This window comes from Diorhabda sublineata, chromosome 1 (assembly GCF_026230105.1).
Source record: "Diorhabda sublineata isolate icDioSubl1.1 chromosome 1, icDioSubl1.1, whole genome shotgun sequence".
Taxonomy (NCBI): domain Eukaryota; kingdom Metazoa; phylum Arthropoda; class Insecta; order Coleoptera; family Chrysomelidae; genus Diorhabda; species Diorhabda sublineata.
In genome coordinates, this window is record NC_079474.1 from 42763059 (window position 1) to 42784317 (window position 21259).

The following is a 21259-nucleotide window of genomic DNA, read 5'->3' on the forward strand; positions in this document are numbered from 1 at the left end:
TTAGAAATTGGAAGACCAAACTTAATGGATTCCTAGACACCCAGCGAAGTACATCAAAACTTTTTTTTAATTTTAAAAGTTATTAATAGGAAAATGAGCTATAAATTAAGATGTTCTCTAAATTTTGGTGATAAATAAATTTTTTTAATAGTGTGAAAGACTGAAAAACAGAAATGATACTTTGTATGACATTATGTCAACGAATTTAAAAAAGAATTGTTACGCATATTATTTTCACGATGAAAGAATGATGCGTAGATTATCTAATTTGTATGAAAAAAATTTATTTTATTTAAATATTTTTTAATTTCTATATTTTTTCAGGTTTATGACTTTGAAACCATCCACAAAACAACTTAATCGTAACTTCACATCCACAGAAATATCAACTGCTTTGCGCCCCTTTTACTTTTCTGTTCATCCAGATTTATTTGGACAGTATCCACTCGAAAGAGTAAATATGAAATTATCTGAAATTTTACTTTTTTATTTAAATTTGCATATTTTAGGCTACAAACGAATCGTCTTTACAACAGTTGAGTTCAATTTTGGAGAATATTAAATCATCAAGATTAAGCAGACCTGTGAGTTTGAATTTTTATGTTAAACATAAAGGGAACAGCTCAGGTATTTCATACTTTGGCAGCTTTTTAGTAAAAACATATTCAAATTCACCTGTATTATGTTGATGTCAAAAATTAAACAATACAATATTATTTGAACTGCCCAAGGTGGACTTATGGATGATTTTAAGAATTAAAATCACATACACGCTGTGAAATAAAAAAAGGCTACCAAAATATATCCATAGAATATAAAATCCATGCCCTTTTCTATCTAAAAATAATATTCTTATCAACTTTATAACGTAGATATCTATGTGCTAATCAGAAGTTTTTAATACTTATTTCTGAACATAAATTTATTTTTCAGAGAAATTTCGCCTAGTGAAAATAAATTTTCAAGATAATGATTTACGTGCAGCATTGACAACTATTCTTAAAAGCTGTAATCTTCCAACAGATTATGTTGATAGTATCATACCTCCACAACAAACCTCAAGTGACCCAAATGATCCAAATTTTAAATTTAAATATCAAAATGACATTGATTTCACAAAAGTTAATGAGAATCATCCAATATTTGCTCATATTAAAATGCAAATGAACATAAAAGAAGCTCAAGATTTATTAAAATTGAGAAATTATTTGAGAAAAAATGTTCCCGAAGCAATGAAAAGATCTCAAAAGGGAGATATTCATAGGTAAATTGATCAAGTTACCCTATTAATGATATGTTTGGGTGAATAATCAAATTTTAGAGAAGAAGCAAGAAGACTCCAAGAATCTATCATTTATGATATAGGAATTAAAGATATACGCTGGGACTGTGGTTGGAATAATGAACATCGAAGGGGATGTATGCTTAGTTTTATGTCTCTAGTGACACATCACCCTTCAATTAAACCTGTGTTGAAGGGTAAGGATTTAACATGTATTAATATGTACACAAAAAATTGAAAATTCAGTAAATAGCTGTAACAAGTCTTCTTTTAAAGATAATCAGACTGTGTTTTTACAGTTTTGTAAAGCTCATAGGCTTAACTTTAAGAATATAATATGATTATTAAAAAAAAGATTGGATAATTATTTTGTAAATTCAAATTTAATAAAATTTTGTCCTTTTTAATTAAATGGAAAACTAAAATAAAAATATTTCATTTAAATATTCTTACTCCATTACAAATTGAGAGCATGAAAAATATAAAATTTGAAGCTATTGGCACATGAAGGCTCAGAGTACATGTAGATCAAGTCCACTTTTGTCATCTTTGAGCAACTCCATAACATGCACCAATTATGTAAAATTTCAGTGTGAAATGAAGTGAGTCCTAATTGAGATAATATCTGCTGGGTAGCAGCAAGTTGCTTTATCTTAGCTTGTTTTTGTACTCAAGGCAAGTGTGTTTGCATATTTGATCTTCAAAAAACCTTTTCCTTTCTCAAACTCACAATTTAAATAGCCTACTATAAGAGAAATCTTTATGTCCACAACTTTGGTATTAACTGTTTTAATAAAATACTGCCTATATGTACTTCTAGGATGAGACTACTTGTGAAAGCGGTTTTGAAGATCAAGTTTCATGCCTTAGAGGAAACATTTGTATGAACACATACCAGGACATTCAAACATGTTCTGTTTTGTAATTCATGTACTGGGCAAAACACAAATATAAAAACTAGTTCATAACCTTCTGTTGAATGTGGAAATAGTTTATATGAAATTTATGGTACCAGGCCTCTCATTTCTTCCCAAGGATTCTGAATTCGGTATAAATAAAGAGAGTAAGCAAGAAACATGGGATCACCATTATGCATGGTGACTAGTACATTATTAAAACTGCAAAAGTGAAAAAGACTCAGACAAAATCCCTCAAAGATTAATTCACAAACAGGAAAAAGGACACTGAAGGTAGAAAAATTATTTGGCTTAAGATATGGTGGTTGAGGTTTGAGAAAGAAGCACCCTTAAAAAAAATAAATGAATCCTTTAGGGATTCTGAAAATGGGAATCTCGAATAAAACTAGTAAAAAATTAAGGTCAGGAAGACCCATGGAAGTGCAAATCTTGTTGACTTCACAGAAGAGTCAGTTTTTTCTCAACGAGAAGATAAATGACTTCCAAGAAAAGGGGAGGATATGTTGTCCCTTCTCCCTTACATACCCCCTATTTATCATGGATACTTCAGAAACTTTGCAGGGAATCAGACAACTCGTCGCCAGAACAACGAAGCAACTAAAGGAACGGATACTGATATTGATTTGTTTTTGTCAATTAACTTTTGATTTCATCTAAGAAATGGTCATTTCTTATAATAATTCCAATTTAATCTCTAAGCAGATGTTAAAATAAAGTTTATTAGCAACACTTGGAGTTGGTTCATTATCATCATAACATTCTTCCAAATACATTTGAATCAAGTCCACTATTTTAGACTTTTTGAAGCTGTGACATGAAATTTGTCCAATTTAACCTATCTAAATGTCTTAATTCTTGAATATATATTACTAAAAAATGTCAACAGATAATTTTGTTATGAAACTTCAATTTCTGTAGCTCAAACGTGGAATTGTATTCTCACATGTTAATTGAAATATTTTTTTGTAGGTAGAGTTTTAGTGTTTTCTTCATTTTTTACTGGGGTTAGTCTCGATGGCCATATTATGCTTTACAATGGAGAAGTTCGTCATAACTGGTTAGATGTAAATATGTTGAAATGATCAAATAATTACTATATTCATAATGTTCATATTTCAGTTTCTTAAAAACGTAGATCAGTATGATGCTGCCTTGATGAGGATTCCGGCTTTTGAAAAATCTTTATCACACGTTTTAAGAAATATTAAAATAGGTAGAAGGTACATAAGATTAAATAATAATAACTTTTGATAATATAGTTTCTGTTTGTTTAGTTTGAATTAAAATAGTTTCTTCCAAAAAATTTTTTAAATTTGAAAGTATTAATGAAAAAATGTATTTTTCAAGGAAATTCATGCCTAAAATTGTAGCTGGTCAGTATGAGAACAACCTCAAACAAATAACAACGTCTCTCAGTGATTATATTGGAAAAAGACATCTACCAGAAGAATGGCCAAGCTCTTTAGAAGAATTCGAAATAGTAGTAGAAACGTAAGTCCTTAAATCTATTTTCTAGGTGTGTACAGCCTTACGTTTTAAACAAAGTTTTCTTCACTCTCCATCGTTAATTGCTATTGATTCAAGTTGCTTTACAGAAACATTGATCTTGTTTTAGTGAAGCTGGTCCTGTTATGGTATCACCTACAGGACAATTCATAGTACCGTCCACAATTCCTGGATCTTATTTAGTCAATTTTATCACAAATAATTTAGATCATGCCTCCAAGAAAATGACGATATACAAAAGGTAATTTATATTTCTGTAATAGACTAATTGGGCATTTTATGGAAACATTTCATTTCTGTTTCATTATAAGATTTATTTATATTTGTTACAATCGTGTTATTCACATGGTGTAATCTCTTTCATTCATACATTCCTTTTATACAGGGAGTTTGGTGCATGGACCAATTGGATTTTTTGAGAGGTTGGGGCGCTCATGCATTGATAGACCCTGTTTCTTTCAGGTGTTTTGATTTGGGATTGTAGTACGACTAAATAATTTGTGTTTGTATTCTGCGATGTATTCTTATGCTAAATAAATTATTGCTTCATTCTAGTCATATAAAAAAGCTTACAAAGTCGTATAAATTCAAATCAAAAAGTCTCCTAAGCTCTCCTAAAATTTATTTTGTTATTTTTATTATTATTTGTAGTATTACAACGCCAAACGAAAATGCAAGATTTCCAGTGATTTTCGAAAAACTTCAGTAGGAATATAAAGTACACTAAGGACATGAGGTCTTTCGAGGAAAACTAGTGCACAAGCCATTTAATCCTTCAAAAAATCCTATTTATCCATGCGCCAAACACCCTGTATATAGAGTAATCAGACGTAACAACTAAGAGACTAAATTGTTTATCTTTTTATGTAATAAATTATTACTTTCATGTTTTATGTCTATAGAACTAGAAGAAATTTTATGACTTCTGTAAGAAGTGTTTCCATATTACATATGAGTATATAAAAAACACGTTTTAATCATAATATTTTTTAATGTTCGTTAGTCAAAATTTTATTAAAAATGTGAAAGTGTACTAACATTAATATATTCCGAGCTTTCGAATACCTATGTATTCATCGTCTGGGAATCAATTAGTTAAACATTGCGGTGTGATAAATGTACTTTTAAAAAAAAAATTAGTTTCATACTTTATTAGACAATATTCAAATCGAAGCTTGATAGAAATGATTCCTACTATTGAACTCTGAATATTTCGAAAATGTATTCTGCCGTTCTTCAAAGGAGAAAATAACTACTTTCCTGGCTAATGCTTCGACGAATATTAAATTATATCTCCTCTGAAGAGCGTGATGTCAATCCACCTTGTTGTTGATATTAATATCTCCAATGGCTCGCATCTTAAGTCCGAACGAGAGTTTTTTCCCTCCTTGCAATTGCGAGCTATTGAGGATGTTATTATCGACATCATTCTCTTCAGAGGAGATGTAATTGAATATTGGTCGAGACATTAGCCAGGAAAGTATTTGTTGTCTCCTTTAAAGAACGGCAGAAAACATTTTCGAAATATTGAATTAGAACGCAGAAGATTATGAGCATTTTCGTAGTGGGAATGTGGCAAAATTAAACACCAAAGTGTACTAATTCTAATATATTTCAGAGCTTTCGAATATTTATGTATTCATCGTCTGGTAACTTACTTTTAAAAAAGTTATACAACTATCGCTTGTCGATTCTATGTCCATAACCTTGTATTGGAGTACACTTATATATGATTATTTTTCAGTAACAAATACCTTGAACGAGCATTGAATAAAAAATGCATCGAAGAGTTAGACCTTGCCGTTTTAACCAAGGAAGACAATATTACACCGGATTTGATGATAAAATGTTGTGAACAATTATTGAGACATAAACATGAAATTCAACCTTATACTAAAGATCTGCGTTTAAATATATCAAGCTATTATTCAGTACTTTCTGACGGATTACTGAGTATACCTTGGAATTTCGTTTTATGAATATATTTTATTCAACAAGTGAATTAATAGGTTTAAAAAACTTCCAATAGTTTCCTGTGTTATAGTGAATAAAATTTTCTTTTTATTCCAATTTAGTTCTTTTCATTTAAATAAACACTTGGAAATAATTACAATTTAAGCTGAATCAATAAAAAAATGGTAAATATAATCCACAGCAGAGGAAGAAAATAGGAAAAGTAACCACTTGCTTACTGAAGAATGAAGAAAATGGACGGGACCACTATTGTAATCATGAGTGGAAAAATGAAAAATGTAATAGAATATTTGTATTTCGTACAACTTGTTGACTGGATAGAGTCATTACAGTGTAAGTGAAATGTAAGAATCAAAAAGTTTTGATAATCACTTGAAACCAATATTTCTTTCTCTCAAGAAATTTAGAAAAACTACTTGAGGTTATTCAATTAATCTTATTTTCCACCCTAAGACTAAAATAATTTAGACCATTTGAAGTCCTCTATCCCAAACAAGAAATTCTGCCAGTTTTGTATGTGAATAATATAATTTCAAACTTTGTTTTTATTAAAATAATGTGCCGTATATTATCCAGTTCACCTTCTGTCCCTGAAGATGATACATTGGTTACACAGTGTAATTGTAGCGGTAGTGTAAACAGTATGAGTATTACTAAAATTCCAATTGACAAATTAATTTTAGGGATAAAAAAATAATACCAACATTTTTAAAAAGAAACCTGTGTATTTAACAGTTAACAATGTTGTTATACTAAAATAGAAGGGAATTATCTGAAATAAATCGACATTTTACTACCATAGCGCTAAAGTAACAGCTTCTTTGTGAGCTACTTACTTATTGCTATTTCATCTATTGTTTAATTTATGTCTAAAAGCATGATTAGTTGTAAAAGGACAAAATACAAGGGAAATTACTGAATAAGGAATATTGGCATATTATAGGGTGCAATGAATGTGCTACCTATGTATGGGAACAGTTATTTATTTAAGTTTCAGATAGTAACATAGTAAGAATGTATTGCATGTCTTATTAAAATTTGTTTTTTCTTGTTTTTTTTTTTCATTACAAATAACTAAGAAAAACGATCACAATATGGTAATCATTAAATACGTATATCGCTTTATTATGTATTAATGTTGATTAAAGCAATAATTTTTATTCAGTATTCGACATAAAAACATACAAACATACTTACAAAATCTATAATATAAATTCTAATATAAGTAAAATTCTTAGAAAACGAGTTATATATATATATATATATATATATATATATATATATATATATATATATATATATATATATATATATATATAGTTTAATCAATATTTTGACAATGAAAATTTATAAGAAAATGTGGATCATATTAAATATAACCTAAAAGAATAAGTATGGAATTCACCCCCATGCTAATGTGGCGCTATCCTTATTCAAAACACTTCGATGGACATTTTTTTTATATACATAGATATATCTTTACCCTTCACAATGGTGGGTTAAAGGGTATCAAATTCAAGAGTGGCTTGGAAATGAAAATATCAGAGCAGCAGATTGAGGATGGCATTTTAATGAATGTTTATTACACCGCGTACCGATGAACTTTTAAAAATTATTTTTTGTTAATGCAAAAGAGGATGCGGCACTTTATGCGGGTGCAGAAAACTTGGATTGTACTGCAATTCCACTTGCTTTGCTCGGGTGGTTACTGTAGTACTGTGTAGTTCACCAGTAATTGAAGAGGACGAAGACAACATCGACTTTGATGGAAATAAAATTAATGAGCTAGATTTGTAAATTTCATTGTATGTAATGCGTAACTATGTATGTAAATGTATGTGTTAATATATTTTTTTCTACGGAATTCTACTTTTTTTGTATTTAGATCAACTAAGTTATATTATAAAAATGGCTTTGTTATTAAGGGTTGAAATATTATGAAATTGTATCCTACAGCATAAAACAATCCTTATTTAACTAATCAAAGTCAAATTTCACCCATGTTAAGGTTTAAAATGTTATTTTATATTTTTTTACAATTAGGAATAGTTTTCACCCTTAAAAAACACAAAGCGTGGAATGGTACAATATAGAAAATGAGCTAGAGGGTGAAATGAGCCTAATCCCAAATTTTTTAGAGCTTTATTTCCTGGGTAATCGCTAATAACAATCGTGGAATCGATAAGGAAACGATTCTTGTCAAAAAATATTATAGTGAAAGTGATAAGTAAAATAATATATAATTTTCTTAACAAAATAATCAAGGTTTGTTAAAATATTGAGTTTGTTAAAGAATGAAGATAGAACAAAGGAATTAATTTAACCTTATAAATGAATGTATATGTTTTGCAAAAAATCAACTATACGTTTAGTAGATAACCGAAACTATAAATACATATTCATAACTTCTAAAACAAAGTCACCATTCCTATGATGATATCAACGTTTTAATCTGAAAAAGAAAATGTGTTAATTATATTTGAATGGTTACCATAACTAGAACATGATATATATGTATGTTTCTTTTACACGAAAGGTATGCTTATAGGCCTTTTAAGAGTACGCTCAGCGCAAGCGCGTCCGCCATGTTAAGAAGGTGGCACTCTTTATAAATATGGCTGAGAAACACTTATTATCACCTCATATATCAGTATCGTAAAAATCCACCAGCTACGACGATGGTTATAGTGACATGGTCGTCCTCAAAGAAGAAATAAAATCGAACTACTTGAGAGGTTAGGATAAATTCATATTTCTATTAGGATGAAAAACGCTCTCCGCAATTGTGTGCCAGCAGATCCAGGTTAAGATAGAGGAAAAGAATATTTCTATTTTTTACACTGGATATTCGGTTGCTCCTTTAAAATTAAGTGAACAAATATATCAATTCCTTGGAATCGACCATCACCGTTTTATCAACAAATCACTTTTAGCATATTTATGACAAATATTTAGTGCTTTTGCTTATTTATTTTAATGAGTGTCTGTCGATATTCTAAACAAGGTTTTGGATAACTAATAAAAGAATATAAATGCTCTTGAAAGGATTTACGGCACGCGGCCTTAAGAACGTAAACTGGTAAATCCGATAACCATAAAAAATAATACATGTCTTTGCATCAAATATTATTTTTGGAATCAAAATAAAACTTTAAACAAGTATACAGCATACATTATACTTCACATTTTGATTCCGACGTGACGTCACATTGTGCGAGAGATATCGCGCGTGCCTGCATAGACATATGGACACATATAGACATACCTTATATCTGTATCGTGCATGTATGCACAATAATTGGAATTGTTTATAAAAAATTGTTATTCATTATTTGTTTTCTGGCTATTTTCATTATAAACGTATGCACTGTTCCTACATTTGTAAATAGAGTACCCGAAAAACATGGAGAAAGTTGGGGCATGCGCGCAATGATTACAAGGGCTATAGAACAGAATAGAAGGAATTATTTTTAAACCCTTATATATTAGTGAGGTATTCGCAGATGACGGTAAGCATTATATATTGCCATGGGAAATTCTTTTCATCTCCAAATGAAGAAACATTTTTTTAAAAATATCACACAACCAAATTAAGTTACCAAACAAAACGAACTTTGGTTTTACAATCAACATTTCAAAGAATACTCTCGAATTTGTTTCAGTATACTCGTCTCATTTTATTACTCTATTGCTTCTGCTTCTAGTTAAGTTCCTCTTTTACTAAATCTATGTAGAAACTCTTCTCCATTGCTAAAACCTTAATCTCGCCGTTCCAAATAGCGCAATTCTACTAAGTCAAAAATTCAGATGGTTTTTCTTTTTTCCATAATAGATTTATCGTATGTTTCTTCTTCAATATCTTCTCTCATCCTAGCACTACGTTGTCACTCCAACTTTTTCGTGATTGACTTCTATTCCATGTTCCAATTGGAGATTTATCCATTAGCATTTTTACTTATATGTTGGTTCTATTGTTTCTTTCGCTGTGATACCCAAAATCGGTAGTACTGGTGAAAGAGTTAACATTTATGTGATGAAAATTGGAAGGAGAAAGTATAACAAACGAACATTCGTCCAAGATTCATGGATAATTGGAATGGAATAGTGGAATTGAGACTTCAGATTTGAGATATACAAAAACAATAAAAGGGTTAGAGCTACTTTAGTGTAGCCTATAACCGTATATGTAAGGAAAGGAGCTGTCATTGTTTACTGATTGCTGGAAAGATTACATAAATTTAGAAAATGAAAATGTGAATCATCGCTACAATAACAGATTGAAGCCGACGGTCACGCATCTAGATATGCATGTCTGTGAGTACCTCCAAAATTTCGAAATTATTTGTTATTGAATCTATTTGTATATTTATTTAAATATCGCTTTAAATCAAATGATCTTACCTTGCGCTCGTGGTTTGACAGATTTATTAAAATAGGCTTTCCTATAGAAGTCTCCAAAGAGTATCAACATAAAGAAATTTTGGGGTACAAAGAAATAAGATAAAATGCGTGGATATTCGCATTCTATGAATAATTGTCTTCCATAGATAAATATCAATAGTGAAAACTGCACCTAGAACAAAAAAAGGAAATTTAAACTTCTTCATTAAAAATCGTTGAATGCACATAGTAGCTATATCCAATGGTTCTGACAGATGACTCAATCAGTATTAACTGGCCAATCTTAAACATGAGTTTGCATTACCTCAAGGTAAACAATGACATTAAAATTTTTTTGTAATAAAATTGCCGATAAATAAATTTTTGTATAGTCAAAATTTAAGCACCTTTCACCTGCTACCGATACAAAACTAAAATGTTTCAGCAGGCCAACAAGTTAACTTATCTTAGTTCAATTGCGCCCTTTTCATTTCATTCATTAGATTTTCTGATCACTTTGTGAAATTTGTTTTGTGACTTTCTTTTATATGGGATAGGAAGGACGAGAAGTATCTCATAAGAAAAGAAATGTATGTATTAAAACATTCCCACTTAAAATAGATCACTTCTTAAGAGATTTCGTCTTGTTATGTGTTATCTTGTATTATAATATTTGAAATGTCTAACGAAATATTCGTAAAATTGATGTACAACGTCTGGCTATTAAATAACGAGACTGCGCGCCCAGAGGGCGCCCTAGAGTAGTGCGTTGGATGTCTAGATATCTTATCTGTGCACGTGCCAAAACACGTTTCCATCACTATTATAGTATTAGTGCAGTAGCTGTTTGAAACGAAAGTATTTTTTTATCGTGCCGAAAAACAAGAGGAACGTATCAATCTCAAATTTCCCGTTAAATTGAAAAAAACTCCGACTGAGTACTATAAATTGTTGGAAGAGGCCTATGGGGACAATTCTCTATCTCGTGCGCATTTTTTGAGTGGTGTAAGCGCTTTAGTGGGTGCCGAGAGAGTACTGAAGATGACCAGCGCCCAGGTCACGTTTTGACTGTTTCAACTCGGGAAACAGTGACCAAAATTAACCAAATTGTGCGTGCAGATCGTCGAGTGAGCTTCTGGATGATTGCCGAGGTTGCAAACGCCGATAAAGCAACGGTTAGAAAAAATTTACATGAGGAATGAATTACACACGATAAAAGTTTGTGCGAAGCTGGTGCCGAAACATCTGACTCCTGACCAAAAGCTTTTGCGTCAACGGGTTTGATCAGATTTCCTTGAAAGGTTAGAAAAAGATCTGCTTTGGAAAGGACCCAATTGGAGTCGTTGGAAGCGGTAAAGCAAAAAGTGGCAGAGCACCCAAAGACTCTCAACAAAGAAGACTTCTATCAATGGAAAAAACGTATGCAAAGATGTGTGGCGACGGGAGGGGAGTATATGGAAGGGAAGCATTTGAATGTAGAATAATTTTTATAATAAAACTCTTTTTCGTAACCAGTCTCGTTATTTAATAGCCAGACCTCGTATTCCAAGTTGAAACTAGTCTTACGGGGTAGTTTTAATTCTAATATTACCGCAAATCTCAGTTTCACAAATAAATAATGTAAGATCGACTCGAAATATGCAAGAAATTGTATAGGTTTTGAATGTCGTTTTATATTAACAGATTTTCCCTATTTCTACACTATACACTTCCTTTGAATATGAAAAATAGTGAATTTGGCTTTTATGAAAACAAATAGCAAATGAACACAACTTGAAAAATGGCCACTTCATCAACTGAAATGGTTCGTTGGAAATTTACTCTCTGAAATAAAAAAAAAATTGTGCAGTTTCCTAAGCGAGAGTTACTGCCCTTTGGTGGGTTTTGTAGCTTCTTAAGGGGGCAATGATTTATCCAGGTGCATTTCTGGGGTAATAATTATTGTACGACGACGGTGAAAAATTGTAAAGAAGAAGAGAATCTTAAAGACAAAATCTACTACCAACAATTCTGAGAATCACTGAAAGTATTACAACATCTAATTGGTTGCTGTTTGAATTATAAACAAGTTAATTCTTCAGGGCGCGCTGAGTAATATTTTTACTAGAAAGAGGTCGGGTGGTATTATTGGGACTTACCAATTGCAATTGTGTGATGGATTTCTTGAATGTTATATTCCGTTTCCATTTATCATCCAAAGCTGAAAGGAAGTAGTAGATGTACATGACAACATGTACAGTCGAATTTATTAATCCAACCCACGAACCATATCCGCCTGCAATGAATTTTACGCAGATCCATGTCATAAAAAACATACCAGCATGATGATAGACATGCAAAAATGACACTTGTTTTTGCTTTTTTCTTAATACGAAAAATATCTGAAACACAAAACAGGATGAATGATTACTGAAACATTAGGTGAAATAATTATTGATGTCTACAAAATGGTGGTCTGATAGTGGTCTATTCCGTTTTCTACATACTTAAAGCGGATTCTCACTACCGGGTGAATCATGAGGAAGTTTACATACTTTTCTCCCATATGTAAAGTTCCTCAAGGAGGATATCATCTCAATTCCTATTTTTTATTAATTTGCAGGGTGATTAGTGAACTTGACATTAAATTTTAATTAGCTATAGTGTTTACGCAACTCATTTAATTTTTCATAGTTTTTTCATACACTACAATCAAGCCTTCGACGTGTAATAAATGAACTTCCATTGCAGGATCGGTTTTGGAAAAGTTAATTTAGGAATTCGTATTGAATATTGCACTCTTTATAATATTTTTCTTAAATGCAATAAGTGATTTTCAAACTACATGAATAACCAATGAAAACGACATATGTGACAATTTTTAATGAACGATCAATTCTTACTAAAAATAGAACAATCATAATGAAATATAAGTATTGGAAAACGTCTTGAGCTAGAAATGTGTTCTGTGTCAGAATGACCCGTACCTCTACCCGATTTACAATACATGTTTCACATAAAAAGGTGTCAATTTGAACAAATTTCATAAATTTCCAGTATTCTAACTTAAATGAGTATCTGCAACATAATCTAATATGTATGTATACATTTAACTACAAAATAATTTAAGTTTCACTCTTCAACAGTGAAAAAAGAAGTTATACTTAAACCTATTTAGGCTTTACTTCCGAATAAGGAGCAATTGTTTTTTCGACTATTTGTAACAATGAATAAAACATAGATTCATCACTGCACTGTGCTAAGTTGTTTCTCCAAATTTAAACAGTGATCGTAACTTGTAAAGTATTAATGAGAACTACTGTGGGAATTTCTGGTTAGTAATCTTGTTTTTGTTTGTTTTTTAAATTTCCTGCAACAACTATTGCCTTCAATATATTAAATTGGCGGATAGATTGTTAATTTCACTTACAATTCTATAGAAAACTTCAAAGTTAAGTTAGAATATGAGAATCCGGAGTGTTTGTCTGTATATTGCTGTGTACTAAGAACGTTCAGATATTGCCAAGGTAATGTATATACTATTGTTCAACTTAGAATTTTATAATGCGTAATGATGCTGAAAGCATGAAAAACAAAGAGATTCAAGAACATTCACCAGCAACAAATGTATATGTCACCGTAAAATTGTAATTAACGTTAGATTGTGATCTGTCGAAAGGTTGTGAACGGTAAAAAACTGATTAAATTATTTTTGGGTAGATTATAATCTATCGAACTGAAACCTTCAGATTTGTTTGTTAATTCGTTTAAGTTGTAATTTCTGGAACCGTTGGTGATATTAATACTGAACACACTGAGTTTACCTTCAGTCTCTGAAGACTATAACTTGGTTATGGAAACGCGCATCAGAATGTGTAATTGTGAGTGGTGAGTGTATTTAATATGTTAATTCGTTTGTTGCAGAATGTAAACAAACAGTGTTTTGTTGATTGTGAATTTATTTTATGTTGAAAATAACCAAACCAAAAGAATTAGTTATATGAAATTGTTAGGTTAGGTTGAAACATAAATATGTAGTGCCAATATTTGCGATTTCGATATTCCTAACTTTTTGTAAAACATGTCTATCAAAGGAAAGTTTTCCAAGAGAAAATTTCATTTTTTTTTTCTAGCTTAAATTTGTGTTTGAGGAGAAAATATTGATACGTTTCTAATTTTTCTATTTTGATAAAATTTGCTGTCAGAATTATTGATTACCAGCTTAATAATAAATAAATACTCGATGTCACAATTCTTGAAGTGTATTTATTCTATAAGAGTTTCATTCCTAACTCTATAGACACAGTCCACTGTAATGTCGCTTAATAAGGGACAGTTGACAATTTGACAATTGTAAGATTTTCATTTAACAGCTTCACTTCGGCAATATGTTACGGTTTACAATCTTCCGACAGTTCACAATCTCGAGAAATAGATTATAATCTTACCTAACCTAACCTAACCTGACATATATATTCAGATGAAACGTTTGTCGAATTCTGCTCCACTATCCTGATATATTTAGAATCATATATTGTTTAGTTATGTAAGAATTCATCTAAAAGATAGCAGAAGTATTTTTACTTTTTAGAATATGTATTCAATTTCTCCTCATTAACATAATTTTATTTTGCTCCCGAATTTCTCTATGTGGATTCTTATATATGTTTTGTATTATTTCGATAAATCGATTTTCAAATTACAAAATTTAACATGATTTACCGTTTCCAATAGATCGAACATTCTAGTAAGGAAAAAGAAGTGGTACAGCTTTAGTATATGTAGGGCGTGAGAGCTATTGCTGTAGTCAATCTTCTGACAGCTCCAATTCATGTGATACCATATCTCGGGAAAGGCCTGTAATCATTAGAATTTTTTAATTATCTAATGTAATTAATAATACTATGTTATATAATTAATAACACATTCTTATTTAATTGATAACACAAGTAAATAATAATTTGTAGATAGTCTCCGTCACAATTTATACATTTTGGAAACCTCTCCGGAAGCTTCCGGATGTCTTTTTCATAAAAATCTCTCCGCTTGTCACGTAACCATTCCCGCTCGAAGGAATCTACTTCCATATTTCTTTAAAATCGCAGTCGGTTAAGTGCTTCTTTCAATGGACCAAATAAATAATAGTCGCATGGCGACAAATCTGATTTTCTTATTGGTAACAATTATTATGAGAAGCTGCGCATGTGGCAAGTTTGTCACATCATTCATACACTTGAGTCTTGGAGAGGCATACTGCAACCACATTTACGATTTTGTGATCTCTTCATTGATCTTGGCCAAATTGCCCTGGATATCATGCAATTGCTTCTGTTGTCCTGATGGTTGACTTGATTCTTCTGTTAATATCATATCATTAATTTCATCGGTAGTAGCACTGCTACTGTCTCCTCGGCATCCTCTCCTCTCGTCCTTCCTTTAGCAAGCTTATCTGCCTTAGAGTTTTTTATCACTTCATAGAGTCCAGGTACTTTTGAATATTAAAACTACAATGTATTGGTGCACCATCTTGCTGGAACCAAATACTGATATCCAAGCTTTTTCTATTATTGGATCCGGAAATGTCGCAATTAGGTCCGGAAGCACTGCCATTCGAAGATGTTTCAAATATCGTTCGGCTGTTAAATTCCCATGCTGGAAAAAAGGACTAATGAATCTTCCCCTGACAATTCCTACCCAATTTTTTTGGAGCGCTGAGTGTGTCTGAATATGGTGGGGCTATCACCTGAAAATTTCACGAAAATTTGTTCGGATTATCTCGAGAGAGATCGTGAACAAGTTGAACTTTGTGGGTGCAGCTTTTCTTTCTTTAAAAACGTTACTAACAACTAATTAACAGCATCATCGCTTATTCCTGGTCTCCCTGCTTTCGGACCATTTTACACCCATCCATTTTCATTTAATTTTGCAGAAATCCTGATGACTGTGCTTCTAGCTGTCGTTCTAAATGTGTTTCATTAAATAAAGCACATGTTTTCTTCATGACTTCGAGGTCTAACGCAGTAACCTACTATCATTAAAATTTCTATATTTTCTCTTTCTGTTAAAGGAGCCGAATTGATAAGACTGACAGTGACTGACTGACAATGAAAACAATCGACAAACTTTAAACAAGCCGATGTTCTTTGAGTTTTAATTCTTTTAAACCAGTAGTTTGTCTTTATAAGCGTTTCTTCTTTCTTTTTTCAAAATGAACGTGGTAACTCTGATAACTCGGTATGTAATGGCATGAGGAATCAGTATCTTCAACTATTTGTTTGATAGTCCCCCCACAAACTTACAAACTTTGATGACTTTGATATTGGATTATGATACGGTCAGTAAGCAGTAGATTGTGCTTGATCCCTATAAAGGACAATTCATGAGTTGGAATACAGATTATGAAGATCTATTTGAAATGTTAAGTGAAAAAGCCTACATATATCTGACTCCTCTATTTAGATGTGTTTTTGCGCTTTCTTTTCCAAGATGTCCTCCCAAATACCCGGAGGTAAGCACAATTAGACAATACGAGGAGTGGAGTTTCCTCTTCACCTTTGCATCTTGAGCAGTGAGCATCTTACGTGATGAATATCATCTTTAGGTACTTGGCTATATACCAGTGACGTGGCTAATAATCGACTCGATATTTTTTTCAAGTTGAATAAGACTGTCCTCCATTTCCATACATTTGATGAAATCATCGGATAGTGGAATTAAAGGGTAGTAGCGTACTTTTGACGGTCCTGTCTACCCTTTCCATTTTCCCGGACACCAGAATGCCCAGGGACTCTAAAACGTTGCTTTGAGCAATTTTCTGTTGGGTCCAAAATCTAGAAGCTAGTACGTTTTCAAATTGGAACCTAATACATAGTTTATTTGAACGACTTTCGAATTCATTTGTAAGAAATGTCTGTTTTTGTTGTTATTTGAAAATTAAAAATAAGAGGTGGCTACCACAGGGCTAGTATATGTAAAAAATGCCTTTATCAGTTAGCAGAGATTATAGATTATTTATAACATTTGGTACAAAAATGTATTACTCAATCGATATATTAAATATACAGATCTTAATAACAAAACAAGTATGAAAATAAATAGTTTTTTTGTTGATTAAAATTCTTTACTTACCTCGCTTACTATATAAAAATTTGCAATGACTTGCGAAAAATTGTATGCTAGTAGTATATTTCGGAGGTTGAAAGGTTTTCGATTTTCCATTAAACGCGGCCCCAAATTATAAATAAAGTAAAAGTAAGCTGCAAGTATTGATATCGGCAGCAAAACTGATGTCATTAAAAACAAATTCTGTTCTGTTGCTCGCTTATCTGAAACAGAAATAGGACTTCGGCTAACTATAAGTCCAAGCAAATCAACAAAACAGTTTCAATATTAATTTGTTACCTGGTATACCAGTGCCTTTAAAGTTTCCTACTCAAACATGAATATTAGTTGGGTAATTTATTGTGTTGCGTGTGTTTCAAGACATTTTCTCTAAAATTTCAATTGTTTTGGATACTTAATTTCTGTTTCTGTCATTAAATATTTGTCTTGAAATGAGAAGGGCGATTTTATGCTTTAATTCCTAATTCATTACGTTTTTAGAATGAAGAAACAAAGAATTGCAAAGAGCGAACCTTGCAACCGTTTTTTGGGATAGTTATGAAATTGTTATTCTCCAGATCTGGCTCCCAGTGACTCCTGTTTCCTAATGTTTCATATACAGAAGTGAGGTTTTTATTAGACGAGGACGTTTTTTCACATTCAAACGCCTATTTTCTAGAGGAAAACTATTATTCGGATGAGCTTAAGTATGTATAAGTACAGTATGGCTTCGCTAAGTGAATAGATTCGAAAATAGACTATTTTCTATAAATCAAAATGTTCTTTTCTTATGTTTAGAATGAAAAACAAAATTCAGTGAAATCTAATTTGCCATAAGAACCGTCGTTAAAAATGTCTCTAGAATCTTTTCATTCGAAGAATAATGTCCTAGGTCTTTCGTTTTCTTCTTTTCTACTAGGTGTTTTTTTTTCAGTTTACGAGATTTTGAAACTTTTAACTCCATTTTCGAGCACTTCAAAAGCGTCATATAATTTCGAAATCTTGCTCACTTATTTATGAACTATTATAATAATCATAATAATTCAATGTATTATTTTTGTCCAAATTACACGGATGGCATATAACGAAATCTTTCTTACCTAATTCAAACGGTCCGATAAATTAAAATTACTTTTTTGTTTTAATAATTTTTGTTCCATTATTCTCATTAGAGGCATTTACCAAGTGAAAATTGTCATTTTGAATTGGACATACTTTATCTAGGTTCAGTTTGCTATTGGACAAGTTTATGTGGTAGCACTGAGCCTCGTACGGTATACGAATAGAAGGACTTGTTGGTTAAGCGTCCCAAGTAATTGGGGATCAATGAACGAAACACTAATTTTTAAATAGAATGCATAATTAGATTGCATGGAATTGCATACTTGTAACCTGATATTTTAGGTTTTACTATGACTAGAATTGTTTAATAATAAATTTATATTCATTTATAATTTTTTAAGCTTGTAGAAGGCGAATTTAACTTCAGGGTATTCGTTTTTTCTTCATATAAATCCATAATGGGCGCTTTGTAAAATATTACTAAGTTTTCTTTTTAGTATCTCATCATTGGTCTTATTTTGCCATTTTGTCCAGATAATTCATTTTCCGAATAGTCTCAATTGTTACTTTTCCTTCTGTACACAAATATTTCTACAGCATATGTTACGATAGGTTGTGAATTTTTGTCTTCAATTCTATATTCAAATATACAAGTCCTTGTTGAATTTGGTGTTTATACATATAAGTATAGTAGATACCCAAGTCCACTAGAACTGAAAACGTTCAAGTAAATTAAGTTTCAAATTGAAAATTAAATCAAGTTTGGTATGCCAGCCTATTTCATAAATAAATAATTTCACAAAGCAATATACCACGTACTTTGTTTTAGTCTAATCTACAATCTTAATGATCCTTATGATTTTTTTGTATGGACTGATTTATTGTCTGTTATTAGTAGTTATAATAATATGGTTCATTAGAATAATACTACTAACGGATTCTATCTAATTGATACTATACAAAACGAACTAGGTATGACGCAATATTGTTGATTTCACACCAAGTACGTAGTTAATGACAAACATCAATTTACATAATTTATGATGAACGACTGTCTTTTTTATTCTTTATTTACTTCATATCTTCTTTTGGCACATTTCTCGGATTAATCAGTATTTCAATATCAGAATTTCAACAATATAAGGACCAGAAAATATTACACAGCTGCTTTTATTGATATTACTAAGTTTTCGACAAGGTGTTGCACACAAGATTGCTATTTATTTAGAACTCTTTAGGGCAGACATCTCAGTATTTAGAAAATAGACTAAAAGGTCATCAATACGAAAAAAAACTGCAATAACAAACCACAAAATATCGAAAACACCTTCAATAATAAAGATTCAAAAATTCTTGAAACGAAATCAAATACAATACACGAGAAGAGAATTTTTAGAAATGGTTCACATTAATGAGAACGAGAAAGCTATCAACGATAAAAAAGGCCTTAATAATTTAAGTGAAATTTACAGTCTATAAGGCTAGGATGCCAAATACCTTGGTCTGTATTTAGGCCAGCGTTTGAATTAAGAAGTAGTGGAGCTTGAGGCTAAAATGTATCCGAGGCGCATTAAAAGAAAACAAAATCAGCTCGAACTTAAATGTAATACGTATATTAGTTTTAAATAAAAACCTTAAAAATTATAAATCAAAATAAGTTAAAATCTTATTTCATAAACCATATAAAGGTTCGATTTAAAAAACTTTTTTTTCTCGATTTAGTTATGGTAAATTTTCAATTATCTTTAAAAAATTCTTATTCTGTAATATTTCGTTTTCAATTCACAGTCTTGACAACAGATCAAATATTGGTATCAAAATAAATGATCAAATTAGTCATTTTGCGGGGCCCCTACCTGCTAGGGGCCCCCCATAGACCCGTCTTAAATCCGACGCTGATTTGGACCGCCGCCTTACTTGGAAAAAGCATACATTCACAAAACACCATTAACTGGAAATAAAATTAAGACATATGTATTAGCTTATTGATCACAGATCAAAACTGACCACAGATAACAAGGTTCTACTGTACAACTCTATCTTTAAACCTATATGGATATATAGGGGTTAAGCTGTGGAGCACCGCCAGTATAACCAATACAAACATCTTAAAAGATGCTACGATCCATCTTCAATAAGATTTGGTATTTCCTCAACGAGGGAACTAGTCAATGAAACCATATTTTTGTAAAGACCGAAGTACCTCGAAATGTCAATTGTCGTATATTATTTTAAACCGATTTTCATAGAAAAGGAAGCCATACACCGTTTTAGTGCGAAATACAGTAATCTCGAATAATCGAAGTCGCCTCAACAAACCCCTAAAAACGCTAGACCTAATAGATAAATTTTGTATTATCCTCAAAAATAAATTTAATAGATTAGTTATTCAAAACATTGTATTATTAATATTATTTAAAATTGAAAATCGTCAGAATATATTATTGTGATCAGGTTGAACTGATATTGAGAAACGAAATTTTCTGATATTGGTTTCTTGATAAACTAAATATATTAAAAATGTTTATAGCATACCCGCCAGTTCATCGAAGACCCAATTCCATGTTTGATATAATCTTTTCAATGCTAAGGCCATTTTTGATGACTTCTTTGCAACGAACTAAAAATTCACTGTAACTGTTGTTTTACAATTGAAAGGTGTTGATAGCAATCACACCAGGATATTGATTTTGGTAAAACAATAACGTATTCCTCGGTAAAATTATCATAAATTAAAATTTATTAATGAATAGTGGTCATGAACTTATGAACATTTTGAGGACAGAATCGTTTAATCAATTTCAAAAAGCTGAAGAGAGAAAACAATTTGTTTATAGAATTTGAGGCTATTATTTCAATTATATGCTATACATTCTTTGGAATAATGATTTAATTTGCATATGATTATAACGTCAATAGACAGAGTGTGACGAAAAGGAAAATCATAAATTCAACTATCGTCATTTGGGGTTGAATTGATTGACAAAAAAGTTTTTTTTCTTATTGCAGGAAATGTGCTATTGTGTTGAAAAAATCAAACATTTTAAATTGCCAAAAG

General features: G+C 31.2%; 2 protein-coding genes across 2 annotated transcripts; one reads left to right on the plus strand and one right to left on the minus strand.

Annotated features, from left to right (window-relative positions):
• Nucleotides 1-31: 31 nt before the first annotated feature.
• On the plus strand, nt 32-5775 carry LOC130443846 (T-cell activation inhibitor, mitochondrial-like). Its single transcript, XM_056778712.1, has 10 exons — nt 32-270; nt 325-454; nt 510-627; nt 934-1264; nt 1322-1479; nt 3169-3263; nt 3319-3419; nt 3547-3690; nt 3815-3946; nt 5450-5775. Exons 1-10 carry the CDS (start codon nt 194-196, stop codon nt 5682-5684), a joined length of 1521 nt encoding a protein of 506 aa, XP_056634690.1. The 5' UTR covers nt 32-193; the 3' UTR covers nt 5685-5775.
• A 203-nt stretch (nt 5776-5978) lies between these two features.
• Nucleotides 5979-21036, minus strand: LOC130443853 (elongation of very long chain fatty acids protein 1-like). Its single transcript, XM_056778725.1, has 6 exons — nt 20737-21036; nt 17167-17363; nt 14761-14895; nt 12198-12440; nt 10081-10252; nt 5979-8131 (listed from the first exon to the last, which is right to left on the minus strand). The coding sequence occupies exons 1-6, from the start codon at nt 20795-20797 to the stop codon at nt 8127-8129; spliced, it is 813 nt and encodes a 270-aa protein (XP_056634703.1). The 5' UTR covers nt 20798-21036; the 3' UTR covers nt 5979-8126.
• Between the last annotated feature and the right edge of the window lie 223 nt (nt 21037-21259).

Bases quoted from the DNA above. Each gene is read 5' to 3' on its own strand.
- LOC130443846 (XM_056778712.1), top strand. From the start codon at position 194: ATGTCAACGAATTTAAAAAAGAATTGTTACGCATATTATTTTCACGAT. The intron at 1,265-1,321 runs GTAAATTGATCA...ATCAAATTTTAG, and splicing joins CAAAAGGGAGATATTCATAG to AGAAGAAGCAAGAAGACTCC. The intron at 1,480-3,168 runs GTAAGGATTTAA...ATTTTTTTGTAG, and splicing joins AATTAAACCTGTGTTGAAGG to GTAGAGTTTTAGTGTTTTCT.
- LOC130443853 (XM_056778725.1), bottom strand. From the start codon at position 20,797: ATGGCCTTAGCATTGAAAAGATTATATCAAACATGGAATTGGGTCTTC. The intron at 17,364-20,736 runs GTATGCTATAAA...TTTCTGTTTCAG, and splicing joins GGTCTTCGATGAACTGGCGG to ATAAGCGAGCAACAGAACAG. The intron at 10,253-12,197 runs GTAAGTCCCAAT...TTTTTGTTCTAG, and splicing joins CCATCACACAATTGCAATTG to GTGCAGTTTTCACTATTGAT.